At 34.7% G+C, this 18,837-nt stretch overlaps 1 protein-coding gene across 1 annotated transcript in view; it reads right to left on the bottom strand.

Moving 5' to 3' along the window:
* The window catches only part of LOC129219090 (uncharacterized), a 410,480-nt gene extending 403,239 nt beyond the window's left edge, over positions 1–7,241 (bottom strand). The window contains exon 1 of the mRNA XM_054853409.1: positions 6,927–7,241. Within this exon, the coding sequence (XP_054709384.1) occupies positions 6,927–6,949 (23 nt within the window). The 5' untranslated portion in view covers positions 6,950–7,241. The remainder of the gene's footprint in view (positions 1–6,926) is intronic.
* Between the last annotated feature and the right edge of the window lie 11,596 nt (positions 7,242–18,837).

The following is an 18,837-nucleotide window of genomic DNA, read 5'->3' as shown; positions in this document are numbered from 1 at the left end:
AAGAATAGGCGGAAACAAAAATTTTACATACGCGAAAAAAAACTTTGATGTAGAAAAGCGATAGCAAAATGAAAGCAAAATGATCATTTTTGCAAGAAAATCTCAAATGAATGTTTGTTTTACTACACTGTTGGGCTACCTCTAGCAAGAATCCAATTGGCAATGTATTCGAGCATTGAGGCACACAATATTCTTGTCTAATGTCATTCGTTATCTCGTTCCACATTTCCTGGCAAGGTGCCACTAATTCAATACAACTCGCCGGCTGTCCAACTAGCCGTCCAAAGTGATTCCAGATATGTTTAATCTATGACAAACCAAAGGATCGAGCAGGGCAGAGAAGGTGATAATGCGGAAGTGGAAAGCCCCTGATACCCATGCTGTGTGTGACCGAGCATTGTCCTATTAAAAAATGGCTCCCGAGAGTCGCTATGAGTGGCAAATCATGTGTCTGAAGCAAGCCAGATACGTACTATTAGGCACACATTGTAAGAGTTACTTTTGAGATGTTACCTTAATTTTGAAACGTGTATTTTAGACACAAATCTGTACGCAGCAACTAAAACTCACTTAGCAGAAGTGGGAAAACTTAATATGCGTATTCCAGACCCATATGGAACAGATTAAACAATTTCTAGCTCTTCACCAACTACTTCCGAACTTGATTTATTTAACTTCTCCACACTTGGCCTTCTAGTAGGCCAGTGGAAATGAAAAATCCAATGTTATCTACCTTATGTATCCGGGAGTCAGATACCTGTGTAAAATGAGGGTGAATACTTTTCTATCGCTGGAGGCAAATGATTTATAAAGTGTACACGTTTCTTTTTTAGAAAGCAAAGTTAATTATTAAGAAAAGAATAACATTAAGTAATAATCAAATTTTAATCATTTCTGTCATAAATCGCTTACTTTCGAGGATACTTCGGTAGTAAGACAAGCTTCGTCACTTACGAGGACTCTTTTCTAACTGGGTCATAAACTTATACTCAAATCTCACGAAATTTCCTTATTATTTGACGAAAAGTTTGATCGGAATATTTTCCATTGAACCATTCTGTCTAATACGATGAAAATTTCATGACAGTTCAGCATGTGTTTCAGAGAGTGATAAAATTATACTTATGTGTTTACTCAAATTTTAACAGAGTTTAAATCTTCCTCTGCGCTTGACCTTTCTGGGCATGTCAACATTCTTATTCTCGCGTTTCTATAGTAGATACCGTATTTTAGCCTCCTACTAGAAAAGACAGACTCTAGGGAACTAAATGAAATAAAATACTTCATTATTAAAGAAAAGACAAGGTCAAGCCAAGAGCATTAAATTACTTTTCTCAGGAGCATCTCCTTCAAACTATTCGCGTCTAAAGGATTTAACCTTGCAACATCCTTTTTCTGACTTAGGACGCTTTTATTTCAAAGGGTAAAGAATAAATTCCTCCATTCGAATGTCTCTCAATCCAAAAATAATGAAATCTGAAAGCTTTGCTCGCAGAATATCTTACGTAAGTTGATAAAAGTTCCGAAATAAATGTATTCTTATATGCTATTTTTCTTATATCATACATACTTTCACGGAAAATAATATAACTCTTTCACTAACACTATTTATTTTCATTTTAGTACTTCGAATCCGATGCCAACATTAATCAGATAACACAGATTCAAAATATTGCCGATATTCATTGGCAATGTTTTGAAAATAAGGCATTTTATTTTCACCAACCGTAGTAGCGAGTACGCACAAATGAGACGGCATCATTATTCAGATAACGATATCAATCGACCAATTTTTTCAAATACAGCATTTATTTTAGAAGTGTTATTTTCGCTAAATGTAGTGACGAGCCTTAATGGTGGCCCATGAAAGACTGGATGCCGTTTCGGGGGAACGCACTAGTCTGCTAAAGGCTAAAAAGCCTAAAACGCAGCCCCCATTAGACGGGGAAAAAATAGTCAAGTACAGACAAATGAGTTGGCATCATTAATCAAATAACAAATAGTCATTGACAATGTTTTGCAAATGAAGCATTATATGTAGAAAGCTCATTTGCAATAAACGTAGTAGCGAGTACGCACAAATAAAGATGGCATCATTATTCAGAAGACAAATATTCATCGACGAATTTTTTCAAATAAAGCATTTATTCCAAAATTGTTTATTTTCGCTAAGCATAAGTAGCGAGTACAGGCAAAAGGGTTGGCATCATTAATCAGATACCATATTCATCTACGAATTTTCGCAAATAAAGCAATTTCAGGAGCGTTATTTTCGCCAAACGTAGCAGTGAGCACATGCAAAGGGAAATAGCATCATTTATCAGATACCAAATACTCATCACCACTTTTTTGAAAACTAAACATGAAAAAATGATATCTTATTTTCATTAAACGTGACTGTAAGTAGGCACAAATGAGATAGCATCATTAATCATATAACAAACCTTCATTGATGAATTTTAGCAAATAAAGCCTTTATTATGAAAGCGTAGTTTTCACTAAATACAGTAACGATTACCCACGATTGATACGGCATAACCAGCAACTACGAAAAAATTTGTTTGGCTATAAATTACTTCTTCAGGGAATTACATAACAAAACTACCTGAGTTACTCGTATGTCAACGGTCTAATGATTGCACCAAAAGCAAGGTTAAACAATCTCAATTCACTTAGCGCAACATAGCTGCCTAAAGTATGAGGAACAGAAATATCTATCGTATAGTACTGAATAATAATCCCCGGGCGACTATGTTTGTATTGAGAGATATTAAATAAATAACCATGCCTGGAAACCGTCTCGTGCAACACAAATCGTCTCATTTCCTTGAAACTCAACCTATTATTCTTTTTAACCTCGACAATAAATAGTTTTCCAATAATTCTAAAATACAATCTGCTCAACAGTGGAAACTCAGCATCTCCTTGACAATTACATCTTCAACAACTAAGAAGCCTCAAAATTTAGCAGCGAGAATTTATTAAATTAAGGAGGAAGGATTTGCATCTAGGTAATCAACTTCCAGCAATGCAAAGTCGAGAACATTAGTTTCTGACTCCCGTGAGGATTTTTGAAAGAATTAAGTTCGACAATACGATTTTTGGGCATATTGTTCAGCCATCTATTGTATAATTTCAAATTGTGAGTGACGCAATCAACTTAAGGTTTGGGCCAAATCATTTTCCACTTCATAACACAAGTTTGGCAATAGCAATCGGTTAAATAATGCAAAATTTAAAAATAAAACGATCAATACAAATCTAAAAATAAAGAATTAGGAAAACATTTTGCAAAACGCAAATGAAGCATCCATCGTGAATAAACTGCATTAGCAAATAGTTAAAAATTTATGACAATGGAACAAAAACACAAAGACAAATATCTTGTAGGTTCCCGGTATATATAACTATCGATTTTCCAATAAAACGGTCATTACATGTTTAGCTTCCAGATAACTTGCATGCAAGCCATTGGCCAAAAATGCTTTTCAGAAATTATTTGAAGTTCTATTTTTACAATAGTTTTTCGAAAAAAAAAAGAAAAAAGAAAGAAGACAAAATAAGGGATGAAATAAGATTAGAAGTTGCATTTGATCGCTTCTTATCGGAGATTTATTAATAAAAATTGCAATTGACGGAATAAAAACTTCTTCACAACTATTGAATCACACTACCTCTTCTTATTCTCATGCATATTAATTACACGTATTTATTTGAATTATAAACTCAGGTCCATCAATGGAGGGAGGGCACCGCCCCCTTCGCTTTGTAAAATCAATTAAACTCTCTATAACTCGAAGTCCCAAGGGACCGGCTAAACGTTCGAGTTATTGGTAGTTCGAGTTGTGGGAAATTTCTACAACAGTCTCAAGAGTTTGGGACCCAATAAAAACTTTGAGATAAAGATATGTTCTATTTATAAACTTCGAGTAATTGAGATCCAACTGTATGTAGGAGTGGTTTTTATTGTTTATCAAATTAATATGCATGGATTATTTACTCTTTCATCCGCTGGAATTTTTTAAAATGATGAACCAACATAAACCACTTTTTTTTTTAGAAAACAAACTTACAGTTTATATTTTCGCCTAATACGCATGAATTCTACCTAAGCCAAAAGCGTATGATTTAAAACTGTGTGTAAGATAAGCGTGTACCAACGCACGAAATAAGCTAGGTATAGAAACTAGTACAATATTACACACATTTCCCACGAACCGGCTTTCTTCAAAACAAGGAAAAGCAGCCATGCGTTCACATAATGCACATCGGCTCTTTTTATGTTAAAAATTGGCAAATACTTTTTTACGTAAAGAATCTTACTTATGAAAAAAGTAAAAAGAGTTGCATTGCTTTTTCTTAAGGACAGGTCAGCAGTTGTAAAAAAAAGCAGAATGCATACTGTAGATACATTTTAAAAATAAGAGTGTATATGCTGAAACTTCAAAAAGAAGATGATGGGTATGGGGTGATGATACTCTTAGAGGGGGGGGGGGTGAGTTCGTGAAAATGTGACAGTGTGTGACAGGGGGAGGGAGAGACTAAGTGTGACATCACACATTTTTAATAACAATATGCTCATGAAAAACAGCATGTCTTGACATGTGAGAAGAGGAGGAAAGGGGGTGACGTGAAGTGTTAGGCTCTTTGACGCGTGGGGAGGGAGATCAAATTTTATCGAAAAAAATAGTGTTACATTATTTATGGACATCCCCTAACTTAGATTAAAGTGTAGAAAATAGGCATGAAGAATTTTTATTTTCCTGGAAAGACATCCCATACGGCAAGGAAAGATGCATATTGGTTAAAAATATTTTTTGACATACTTATAATATATACTGAATATCAAATGAACTAAATTTTAAAAGCTTTTTTTTTTATGTCTCTCGGATATTGCTGGGTCATTAAAAGAAAATATAAAATATCAAGCTGGTTAAAAATCAGAGGGCGTACGCTACTCTTCGAAACAAACCAGAAGTTATACGTTGTATACCTCTTTTAATACAGCACTGCGGCTTTTAAAACGAAATAAACTTATCTTAATGGTTTGCATTTTTACTTCCACTTGAAACATCTAAATATTCAAAAATGTACTATTAAATCATATGCTTTTTTTTTATTTTTATTCATTTATTTATTTTGTGGCTAACAATAATTCTCTCAGGGTATAACATGCATGGGAGCTCCCAGGAGATCTGCTCCCCTAATTCTTATCAATTGTGCATAAATACATATTAGACGGAATTCAGATTGTTTCAGGATAAAAAATGAGTTACGAAGACGTTATTTTGCTTTAGCAGATTACTCAGGGCATAATTTATTGCTTCTTTTGAAGCCAAGCCCTAAATTATCCGTTAAAACGAAAGTTGTTTTAATTTCTTTTAATTTTCCCTTGTACTTTTAGTCCCGGGAAAAGACATGGATTTATAAAAAAAATCGGTTAGAAAAAAAAGAAAAACACAATGTTCTGCATGAAAAAAAGGACACCTTCTAATGCATGAAAAAGACTGCCGCATTTCACCGCCACAGACCAAAAAAGGAGAGGAGTACATTAGTCCAGAAACCACGAGGTCACAATTGACATAAGGACTTCAGTCCTTGATCTGCAGAAGCCAAACTTGCAAACATGCGACCCCATATTTGGAGGGGGGGGGGGAGAGAGAGAAAATCCATCACTTTCTCTGCTGTCTACAACGGGTCGCGTAGATAATGCAGAGAGAAAGTAAAAAAAAAAAAAAAAATGCGGGAGTTCTTTTGACTCCACCGCGTTGAATTTCATTCAGTTATTGAGATTCTTAAAGCATATTGTAATGCGTTTCATTTATTCTGTAACTTATTCGCTCTAATTCATGCTCATACAAAGAGTGAGAAATGACAAAGACACTGTTTGAGAAATATATTTTCATTTGCTTCCCAGAAGCTTTATAGAATACATAAAGTTTTTTTTGGAAATTATTGCACGTCAAAACGGTTAAATTATTGCACCTAGATTCAAAATAATAATTTCACAAATGGCTGATTGACATTATATTTTTTAAAAAAAGATGAACTAAAATGAAATAATTTAATAAGATAAAATGCTAAAATGGAATTACTATGATGAGAATAATATGATTCACTTGTAGGGACATAAATTTTTGGAAGGGCGGAAATTCTCCATTTGCCGAATGGAGCTTTAAGTTTTGCCGAGTGATAATAATTTCGCCGAATATAACTCCAAATTTTGGAGAATGAACATAATTGTGCCAAATTATCAAACAAAATTTGCCAAATAAAGAAATTTTTGCGAGGTCACAGTGACGTCCCGTGATCAGCTGAGTACACGCGTTGGTTGTAAGAGGCCCTAACAATTATACAAATTGGTCTGTAAGACCTAACGCGCATTTTCGTAAGTCAAATGGAATTCCGTTAAAACTAAAATCAGGATCTTAGTATTGAATGAGTCTTGTAAAGTAAAAAAATAAATAAATATTAAAAAGCATTTAAATTAAAATCACATTCTAACACATTTAGGTTATGCATGCAAAAGTCTATGATGCTTATGTTTATGGGGTCCAAGTTAAAATAATATAATCAATGGCAAAATAATAATTAAAAAAAAAATCACAGAATCTGATTTTCAAACTTAACGAAATTGCACTTAATAATACTAACGGCAATTCAAAAATTACAAAGTAATTTATACACCATATTAATTTACAAATTCTAAAAATTTAAAAAAAAATCATTTTTAAAATGCTTATTTAATGCACACATAATTTAATTTTTTGTTTGCTTTTTGATACAGAATTTCATAATCAATTAAAAACTGTTGCAAAACTAAAAGCATTAAGCAACAAATATTTTCTTCGAAAATAAAGATATATTTCTTCTTGATACATTTAAAAAAAAAAAAAAATAAAATAATAATAATAAAAAGTACTTACCTGAACATTAGTGGTAGTGCCATATGATCATAGTTTGAAGAAAAACTCTTTTTCTGTCAGTGTTTTGGGGCTTTAATAGTTCCACTTGTCAAACATAGTCCAGATCACATTTAATCAAACCAAAACAAATTGTAGCACGTGCTAAAAATCACTTAATAGTTTGCACAGTTCAAAAGCGATCACTTGTATTCAAAAGTGTGCACTAGTGTCAATAGTCGCTTTGTAAACAGCGTGCAACAAGAAAAAAATCTCTACGTCAGTTTGAGGTACTGAAGTCCGACGAAATGCAACAGAACCCGCCCGACTTTGGGCCAAGACCACATTAACAGAATGCGAGCTCCCGGGAGGAGTATCTAGATTGGAGTACGGCGGATATCAGAGGGAAATGAAAAGGCCGCCAAAACTCGATACATCACGCCAAGATATCTTCGCTGTCGCCAAACGGGGGCTGCCAGCTGACAGTTTGTTGACACATCTTCCGTTCTGGACGGTACAGAAGGGGATATTTAAATAGTCATTTCGAAATTTCTCTTCTGCTCAATGATGGGATTAATCGAATGTTTTCCAAGTAAGAAGGGGTATACGCATTTTTCTTTGCTCGGTATTTTCGCGTAACGTTCATTCGTTATTTTTACGGATAAGAATAGGGACTGTCCATAAATGGTCACTTTTGTTTCGTTTGTCCCTTTTGTCACAAAGTATCACTTTGTCTTACCCACTCCTCTTGCCCCTTATCTCGCTGTTTGAACAAGCATATTCTCATCAAAAATGCCTGAAGTTACACTTCGTGTTACCTCCTTCCTCCCCCTTATCAAAAACTCAAAATTTCACGACCTCCCCCCCCCCCTGAAAGTGTGACAACATTTTTAGAGAGCCCCATAGTTAAATTGTGTTTTGATTAAAAACGAAAGCTCATGAAATTTGTCTTCTTTCTTTGGTGGTAGTACGGGAGAGGGGGGGGGGATTGGATCAACAAGTAGGTTTGTAAGTTTTTTTTTTTTTTAACTCGAGCACAGAGTTCAGTTTTTGTAAAATTTTAACGCATTAACTTTTTTTTAGATTGTGTGTCATAGCGTTCTAAAAATCTTTCGATTTGACAATAAAGTAAATATTATAAACTTCTGAATAAAAAAACGAATTACTGAAAGAATAAAAGATATATTGTTATTCATCTAGATATTGCATATTTCTACATTACAGTTCAGACCAGAGTACCTACCACTAAACGTGGTTTAGCGGGTTGGACGAGGTCCTGAAGACAGCCCTTTTTTTTAATCCAAATCTGGAGCCGAGCAATCCCTGAACCAGCACCCCCAGTGATATAGATTTCGAATGGGATCTTAGAAGACTTCGTGGCCATGACAGATTCAATGCGCATCAGTCACCATAATTTTCGATCGACTGGCATTGAGCCCACGACCCTCCTGTTACGAGTCCAATACCTTCCCTTCAGAAAATCGTGACCCATTTTGCATTCATTCAGAAGCAAAGAGAAACTGAAACAGGGAACAATCAAACACCATATGGCTCGTTATGGTGTCCAGGGCTTGCAGCATCGGGCTTCTGGAATAGGTTTAACAGAGCTGGGGATAGAAACCGCTCACAAAGCTAAAATTATCTTCACACTGGTAGAAAATAATATATATATTTTTTTGTGTTAAATTTGAAACATTGCTGTAGTGGGCAGGTGCTCATGACTCAGAATGCGCCGTTGAAATTTTTAGAGGTTTTATTTATATTTAAATTTTTCTTCATGGGGATCTCGTTATTGGGGAGAGGGGGGGAACTATCGTTCCTGGGGGATAAGAACCTATGTAGTATGGTTAAATTTCACTCTTCAAATTCGTCTGCATTGAAGAGATTACAAGCTAAATTTAAAGAAATATTTTGCAATTCAAAACATTGCTTCATTAAAGAACTGGTTTAATAGCTTTCACAATCCATTTCGAAAGAATACTAATTAGTAGGATGCGAGAGGATTTTCTTTCGCAACAACACATTATATTTTCCACGGAAATCTTTTTTCTCATATCCTCCTTTTAAAGCTAAAATTCAGACATTATGTTTCATATACTACATTATTATTCCTACATTAATTTTAATACTATGAATTAAAATTTCATTTCCTTTTGAATATCGCCGAAAATTATATTTTTTCTAAAAATGCAGAAGTGGTTCATTATTTTGAACGAAAAAGCTTTATTTGATTGCTTTCACTCACTCGAAAAAAATAATTATGAATTTTAAACTTTTTTATTTCTTCTTTTTATCCTTTTCTATCTATCTTCCCTTATTTTTATTTTGTATTTTAAACGAATAATTAACATTTTTCGTTTTCTGAAAATTTCTATTCTACATTAAATAACACGTGTTTTTCTAAGTCAAGTGTGGCCAGTAAATCTAATAAAAGCTAAAAGTTAATAAATGTAAGATTCATTAAAATCTGCAAAAGAAACGGATCGTTCAAGTTTAACTGGCATCTTAATATAACATTTAAACTGATCTCTTCTATCTATATACTATATAAAAATGCATGTATGCATGCGGGTGTGTAAGTTTCTTATACAAAACTCCAGTTCTGAACCTCAGATCCAGAAGGACGTAAGTCCAAAAATTGCGATTTTCTGTTTATTAGTGCATTAGATGTAGGAGCCTATCCCGCATTGAGTCACGTGAACGTAGTTCTTAAAAAAAAAAAAGAGTCATTTTCAATTTTTTACCAGGGTTAAACGAACGCGCGTCCCATCCTTTGACAGAAAAAAGTTTTTCCTCTCTACTTAAAAATTATCATAATGTGACTTACGTTCCTCTGGCTCTGAGGTACAGAGTTTACGTCGGATTTTTGTCGAATTTGACACAGAGGTCGGTTGATGTCCAGCAATTCACATAGGGAGCTTTTCGATCACCTATAAGGGGGGGGGGGGGTAACTCCTCCCATTTGCCAGAAAATCCGTGAAACGGAATGCTTACGCCTATTAATAACAATAATTGAATTTTTAGATTAAAAAATAAAACAAAGAGGTCCAAATTTAAAATTTGGGTCTCAAAATTGCTGTTTTCTACATGTTGAAAAGAAATTTCACTTTTTTTTTTTCTTCAGTTATTTAAGCCGGAACATTAGGGTGGTTCAAAAACACATGCAAAAAAATGTTTCCCCTGAATTCCAGGACCCCCCCCCTCAATATTTTTACACTTGTGAATAGTAAAATACTGGAAGAATTTTAGCTTCCTATTTCAACTCAAAGAGGGGTCTCAACCCCTTCCCCCAAACTTCAAATGTATGGGGAGGGGGGTTAAAAAATACATTGAACTGAAAAAACAATGCTACATGTTATAACATACACTAGTAATATGCATATACATTGCAATAAAATAATTATTTACAAAGAAACAGCTTGGGAAATTAAATATTTCAGAACTTGTGGCATTTTCTATACTGCGGCTAATTAAGGGGTCATTAAATTAAGGGTCATTGAGCACCCACTTAAAATTTGAGTAAGAAGCTAGAACTTTTACAGCATAATACTATTAGTAAGCCTAAAAAACAGGGAGGTGTCCTGGACTCTAGCTGAAAAAAAGTTTTTTTGAACCATCCTAATGGGTATACTTATACACTGGATATAAGTGTGTATAATCCAGTGTATACTTATACACTGGATTGCATATTACTAGTGTATGTTATAATATGTAGCATTGTTTTTTCAGTTCAATGCATTTTTTAACCCCCCTCCCCATACATTTGAAGTTTGGGGGAAGAGGTTGAGCACCCTCTTTGAGTTGAAATAGGAAGCTAAAATTCTTCCTATAATGTATAATGGGTACTTTATCATTTAATCAAATTGGAGTTTCATTCCGAAAACTGATAATATCCTGATCCCAAAAATTTGTTTGCGTCCCCCCGCTCAAAGCCTCAACTGAAAAGAAGCTGACAATAGTTTTCAGTGACCATGTGTTGCGTAAATATTGGCAGAAAATCATTTTATTCCCGTGTGGTCTAAAGACAATGCCGCTGTCTTTCACCTCCTGACGATTCAGGTCCGATTCGCCGCGTCGCATGGGTAATGAGAATAAATCTGCTATCTCTCTCGTGCTGTCAGACACTCCTAAGGCTTCATGCCTGGGGGTGAGAAGTTTGTGGGGATAAGTTTATCACAGAAACTTGTATTCCAAGCGCTTTAAAGTGTTTTAATACGCCGGTTTTGGGATAATCTTCGTCTTCAAGTATCTGAACGCTGAAATGATTTTTCCTTCACAGAATCCATTCTGGGTTTGCACAATTCTGGATTAACGAGATATAAACCATTGGTATAGCTTTACTCGATAGCAAAATAGATTTAATCCCTATATTGATCAGTTAAGTTATGACTTTGACAATTCTACCTCTTTTGGGGATAATAGGCAGTAGCGTAACTATGGGGTCTAGCGCCCCTGGCGAACTAAAGAAATTGCGCCTCCACAGAGGGTCGCTCACATGGGAAGTCACCGGATTGTGACCTAAAAAAAAAATTTTTTTTTCGAACATTTTGATTAATTGATTTGACAAATAGGAGGCAGCATTGTAATTTTTTTCGTATTTTCTTTTTTAGAATTGTTTTCAGTGATGCCCCCTCTAGTTCTTTTTCCTGCGAGTTTTTAAAAAACTTTTTAAAGCATTTTTCAAATTCTATATATATAAAAAAAAAATCTTGTTATTATTATTTTTTTTAATGAATCAGTCGAAATGCCACCCCCCTGACTGCTGCGCCCCTGGTGAGAGCCACTCCTGCTAAACCCTAGTTACGCTACTGATAATAGTGAAGCGTAATTTGCCCTGAGTTGAGTTGGGTTACTTTCGTAGCAGTTTCGCAAGAGCATTACAACTCCAATCCGGGCCAATAATGCATCCCTTTTACACTAAAAACCCCCAAGAAGAAGTTAACAGTGTCAAGGTCATAGCTCTACTTATCAGGGCCATACTATAAAAGTTTAACTGACTGGATAGTTATTATTACTTAAATATAAGAACGTACAGTCATTCAGGAAGCTTTGAGTCACAAATTCCTGTATTTTAAGCTGCCTCATTCATATTTTAATAGTTTTACTGTGTTTTTGGTGTAAAATGGAAAAAACTAGTTTGAAGTAATCCAAAATTCTGTACCTCAGAACCAGAAGGACGTAAGTTACATTATGGTAATTTTACAGGAAAAAGGAAACACTTTTTTCTGGCTCATGCAAAGGATGGGACGCCCGCTCTTTTAACCCTGGTAAAATATTGAAAAAGATTTTTTTTTCCCAGAATTACGTTCACATGACTCGAAGCATGAATTCGACATACAATGCACTAATAAACGGGAAATTGCAATTTTTGGACTTACGTAGTCAGTCTAGCTCTGAGGTACAGATTTAAGAAATGTAGTTTTTAATTTAGTTTTTTGCTATCCTACCATTTAAGATAATTTTAAGTCATGTCAGAAATTAGATGTAAAGTATGTAAAGTGAGAAATAATCTATTTAAATATAAGCATTGCAATTTAATGCAGAAAAATAGAATTGCGGAATGTCTATTTCGTACTTCACAACCTCACAATAATTCGACCAAAACCGCATCGAACAAAAATTTTTGGGAGGGGGGTAAATTCTCAATTTGCCGAATGAAATTCCAATGTAACCGAAGGATGAAATCAGTTATCATACATACATAACATCTAATGAGAGAGAACAAGAGGCATCATTAGAAACAATTTAATTTTTTTTTTATAAAAGCAAAAAAAAAAAAAAAAACTCATCTCTGCTATTGTCTTCAATTTTGCCGAATAAGGATTTTTGGGAGGTCACAGGGACTTTCTGTGACCTCTTTTTGGGGCACCCTTGAGAATATTGCAATGCAGAAAGAGCAATATTAACGACAGCAAAAACAGCTTCCAAACATCAGATGAATGATGCAATGAGCTGTGTACAATATTACATACTCCCTTTGTGTGAAGTACAGAGTAGAAAATTTATTTTGTAACCTTACCTGAGGAGTGCATCACGTGGGTCTTTCAGTTTTAATTCAAAATTAAAGTGGCGCAATGCTAACCAAAATGGCTCAAAGTTACCCTGAATGACACAGTAGGGTGGAGTGAGTAAAACAAATTTGAGAAATATAAAACGCCTTCATGGGGTGGGAAAGTTGCCTCTAACCAAGCCTATTTATCAAACAAAATTTCAACTAAATCAAATAATATCTTTAGCTCCCCATTTGACTTTTCATTTTAAGTATTTTGCCTGAATTTTTACCTAACCGGCCAAAATGGAATGATAAATATAACTATCCCTCATTTGAAACTACGAATGGTTGAAATTAAACTCTAGAGAAATAAATACGAAATGTAAAGTTAGTTAAATGACCTGAGAGAGAGAGAGAGAGAGAGAGAGAGAGAGAGAGAGAGAGAAGAGATTAATTGCGAAATTGCCTTCAAATGTGCATTAAGCGCGCACATCGCACATGCCCTGCCGCATCGCTTGCCCTTTCTTTGCGTTCACTGCTATCAACAGCGTTCTTTGTTCTAGTTAGTTGTCTTTCTTTTAAAAGGTATTCTATTTAGTTCGAATTTTTTCCAACTATTGAGTTATAACTTCAAATGTAAATCAAAACGCTGTTTTTACATATAAACAACTTGAAAAAACACACACACACACACACACACACACACACCCACACCCACAATTATAAGTCAAGATTTTTCTTCAGCATTGTAAATGAGATCAGCGTCAATTTTTGTAAGTGCTACTGGATTCCATTTAATTAAAGCCAAATACTTGTCTGCATTGGAATTAATTAAAGGAACCTTGAATTCTTGAACATTGCTATCGAGTTCAGCCATTTTCTTTTTTCCTTTTTAAAGCTCTTGAAAGCCCAGCTCTCTCACACGTTTTCGGTTGTTGGCCAGCGCCAGCATTGACATTAGAATCTTTACTTGACATGACTTTGTTGTTTTATTATACCAGATAAGCATTTACTTTCAATCCGACGTGATGATTTAGATTTAATATAATAGAGTATAATCTAATAACATATTTTGTTGAAACTTTCACGTTCTCTGATGGGCATTTTCTTGAAATATATAACCGAAAAATCTATATGTTGTCATTAAACTTCTGCAATGACTGTATTCTTTCTTAACAAACTGAATGAAATGTTTCCGGTTGAAACTCCATTCAACATTTCGTAGACATACGATTGATCTGCATGAAGTTCATCAGGGGCAATCTCTGCCAGTGGCGGATTTGTGAAAGAAATTGGAATTGGCATAAAGGGATGTCGCGGCCCCATAACTCCTATTAACCTTTACCTAACTATTGAGCTATCACGTGAATGTGAGGTTATTATTCCTAGAGTATTAAAAAATGTATATATTTAAGCAAAACGAACTGTTTACAGATAAAAGTGACAAATGTACAAAAGTATTTTAACTTTTATGACTTCTAAGGTTTTTGTTTTAATTTTTTATTGAATCTCTAAAGTAAAATTGACGGCCCAATTTCTGAGAAACTGGGGTAGTCTAGCATTCCCCCCCCCCCTCGGCGATGGTCCTGACTTCCTGTATTCTCACGTTTTATCCCATGTTTAAAGGGGACTGAGGCTGTGTTTTGCGAATTTGCGTAATTCCAAAACATTTACATTTTACTGTCAACAGGCAGGATAACTGATCGGACCGAAGCATAGCCAATCCGCTACTGTATTCGCCACTAGCCACGGAACTGACAGACAGAAACTATGCTTTTATTGAATAACATGCACTAATAACTTTTAGTTGATGATGTTGAATTCATATATTTAACTGATTAACTGAAACTTAATTCCATTTGTCGTTTCAAAACACTTTCAACATTACATTAATTTATGATAACCAGTGTAGTATGCATTTTTATACTTTTAAAAAAATCAATAAAAAACTGATAAAAATGGATAGTGAAAATAGCTACTGTTTTTTTTTCTATTACGCCCGTAAAATCACCTTAAAATCAAATCTCTAGACCAGAATATCCCCTTAAAAGAAAAACAATGGGATCACTTGGGTGGCCAACAGGAGGTATGGGTGTGGAAGGTATACTAAAACTACAAATGGAATTAAGTTTCGTTAAAATTATCAACTTCAAAATTAAAAGCTTAAGTTATTCCAGAAAAGCATAGCATCCGTGGCGTCGGCCAGTCCCATACAGCTGCGCCATTCTCTTTTCTTCCTTTTCTTTTTTCTTTTTCACTTTTGCGGGGAAGAGAAGACGAAAAAAAAGTCGGTTGTCTAGATGTTTCAGTTCTCACACAAACAAAGGAATTTTCTCATTTGATTTTAGAAAATTGTGTTTTCATTTTGTTTTACCTTGGTGAATTGTTCTGATTTGCTCTACGCATTTCTTTCAATACACAGTAGTTCAATTTCACCCGACCGGAAACATACGTAATTACAGAGTCGCTTTAAAGCAAATAGAATTTCCAAGAGCTACTCATAAATTTTCGCTGCCGAAAACGCTCCCATATAAGACAATTCAAGGAAACTAAAAAATACTTGTGTCATTGAGACTCACTTGAAAGTAAAAAAAAAAAAAAAAAAAATTCTGCATCTTCTTGGTCAGTTCAAGGTTTTTCTAAGGAATAAGAAAACTTAAATAAAATATAAACCGTTGGAATACTGAAATGGAAAACTGAACATTTCTAGGAAAATCGTTGTTTCATATACAGTAAAACCTGTGCAGTAACCACCTTGTAAGTTGACCGCTTTTTTTAGGCACGGAATTGCCCTTATCATATAAATCGACCTTTGTAAGTTGACCACCTGTTTAAGTTGACTACTAAAGTAGTGCACCGCAAGTAGTCAACTTACACAGGTTTCACTGTACTCGAATACAATTTAGGTAATCTAAAGAGTCAAAAAATGCTAACTCTTTAGGTAATGTAAAGGGTCAGCCTCAATTTTGTGGTCGCAGTGGACCACAAGAATTGTTTTTCAGAGAGATGACGTCAGAAACATTAAACGAATTCCTTATTTTATTTTGACATCTAACAGGAATTTTTTTGTCAATATGTTGATTTCAACGAGTTTCTCTTTTTTATGAAATAAATAGCGTTAAATTTACCTTGTTTTTCGTACAAAGAAGATGCAAAGTTTAGTTTAGCACAAGAATATAATATGAGTCCCTTCGGGTGAAAAATGGTGTTTCGTGACTGAAAATATGTGGTTCTTCCATTGAGAGTAAATTAACACTGAATCAACGGTTGAAAATTGAAGAACATAAATAAATGGCCTTTTTGATAGCTGCTTATACTGGGTGTCAACTAATTTGTTTATCAAAGAGAATGATTAATTGAATGTAATTTACATTAGAAAAATAATAAAAGAACATATTGTTGTAACACAGAAAAAGTTCGAATTCAGTTCGATGTGTCATACTTCCGTTACACTGCAAATATCCCATCAGCAAACCACATGAACTGATGTCAAATCAATGCCTCCTTGCCACAGATTTGACATCATGTTTCTGTCGATCAAATATAATTGCAGTGTAGATTCTTAATTTCAGTATTGAAATTGTTGCTTAAAGTGTCGGAGTTGTGCACTTGCCACTTTACAAACTATTCAATAAGTTTGATCCACGAAATCATGCTGGTACAAATCTGTGGTAGGAACTGGTTCCTGATTGGGCATCTTCCTTTCGCGCATGTGCGAAAGGAAGTCACAAATACAAATACAAATACAAATGTGACGACCAGCAACAGGCTCTGGGCCCAGCTAGGCTGGTCCTAGTCAATTAATTAGTCCCCAATGAAGATCAATGGCCCTCTTAAAGCTATCCACTCCCTTGCTCATTACCGCCTCTTCCGGTAAACTGTTCCAAGTGCCCACGACCCTGCTAAAGTAGTAGTTTTTCCTGATTTCCAAGTTTGCCTGAGATTTAAATAGCTTAAAACAATGACCCCTTGTCCTGCTTTCCCCGCAAAAATTTAACCCATTTACATCTTTCATTTTGATAAATTTAAATAACTGAATCATGTCCCCTCTGACTCTCCTTTGCTAATGTCACATTAAACATTCATGATAATGGTAAACTTGGATTATTTCTCTGTCTTACAACGATATGTCTTTCATTTTTACCTGTAAATTGCATTAAATAAATCATTCTTTTTTGTTAACTAATTTGCAGAAACCCTGCATTTTATTCACTTTTCAATTTACGTACTGCGGAAATAAATAAAACATTAAAAATCTTTTTTCCGCATTTCATTGGATTGTGACACATAACTGAAAGAGTACTGTGGTTTTTTGCTACTCCTAAAAGCCCATAAAAAGAGGTGTCATAATCAATCATTTAGGGGAACTCTCAATACTTTTTCCCTGCAATAAGTTATGACGTGAATTAACTGTGTATATGGCTGTTTATCGAAACAAAATTTTCAATAAAAAGCTTCTCCCAAACGGCAGTATTCTTGCAATAATTCTAATTTTGTGCTAAAAGGGTTAAATATTTTAGGTTAAAAAACATTTCCTGGATACAGCTAAAGAAAATGCGTTTGGTACTAATTCGCAAAAATAATATTAAGCTAGATCAATCTCTAATAACAGTTCTATTATTCAAAACTTATTAATTGGATACTTTAATCGATTATTTCAGAAAGGGCACACGTCACATTTTTTTCAAAATTGAGTTAGCAGTGGTTTTCCCATATGTGTATGTAGAGACATCGACTAATATAGCAGAGAAGTCAATCCTTGTACAACAAAGCATTTTATTTAGGGGTCGCATTGTTCGTTTAGTGCAGAAAGGGCTTAAGTCCCGGACTTATGCCTTTTCTGCACTAAACGCAGAAGAAGAACTAGTAAGACGCAAAGGCGAGATTATAGAACTGGATTTTTTTTGGTGTAATGAAGTAAAAACAAATAACTTCTTTGATCTAGCATAATTTCGGTAGGTTCGTCAGTTCGGTAGGTTAGGGGGGGGATTCGAAATCATGGAATCGGAATGAAATTCGCTAATTTCTCCGTGGTTTTCTTAACATCAGTCTAGGAACCGAGAAAAAACTGTATGCTTTCAGTGCGATATAAGCGGGTCAAAATAAAAACAACACTGCAGGAGACTTTTTCTTGAAGTAACACTGAAGAAATTTAACAAGATTGTTGTTGACTTTCCTCTGAGAAGACATTTCTTTGTCTTTTGCGACTTTTTAGGACAGTAAAACGAGTGTTATACAGATATGACAGATTATTACACAGGGCAACAGACATTTAGGTGCACGGGTCTTTGGAGCTGATTTAGAACGAATTTGATTCACTGAGGTCAAATATCACATCAGTTTTTGCATAGGAGCTCAAATTTCCCAGATATTGAACTTGAAATATACGTGACATAGGTTTAAGTTACACCCATAGATCAAATAAAAAACTAAGCATGGAATTTTTATTCCTATTGTATGATACAAATAAACCAGAGCTCAAAAAATCAAGGTATTCTTCTTGATTTGTTTGCATTGTTTTAGATGTACAAGTGTATGATGCTCTGCCCCAACAACAAGTATTTTGAATGAGTGGTTCGACATATCTATATCCCTGAAACCACCACCCCTGATTCTCCATTATTGTTTATGTTTTTTTTAGGTTTGACTGCAGAGGTCCCCCCAAAAATGTTTGATTAGGGTTACCCTCCATAATAATCGAACCCTGAAAATACTACATACAAAGATCCAACTCGTCACACATCACACGAAGCGAATATATGCAAAGCAAGAACTTACAAGTTGACCTTAGTTCGTCAAAGCATTGTTACTTAACTTGCCAGATATTTACTTCATGTAGTGAATTTTCCTGAGCGTAACTGAACTGCATAATGACAATAGGACAAATATGCTGGAAGTAAACCTTATTTTAGAAGCGTATATTAGCTTCAGAAGGTGGTGCAA

Source organism: Uloborus diversus, chromosome 3 (genome assembly GCF_026930045.1).
Source record: "Uloborus diversus isolate 005 chromosome 3, Udiv.v.3.1, whole genome shotgun sequence".
NCBI classification, from domain to species: Eukaryota; Metazoa; Arthropoda; class Arachnida; order Araneae; family Uloboridae; genus Uloborus; species Uloborus diversus.
The sequence above is the reverse complement of the archived record's forward strand: the minus strand, read 5'-3'. Positions and strand labels throughout refer to the sequence as shown.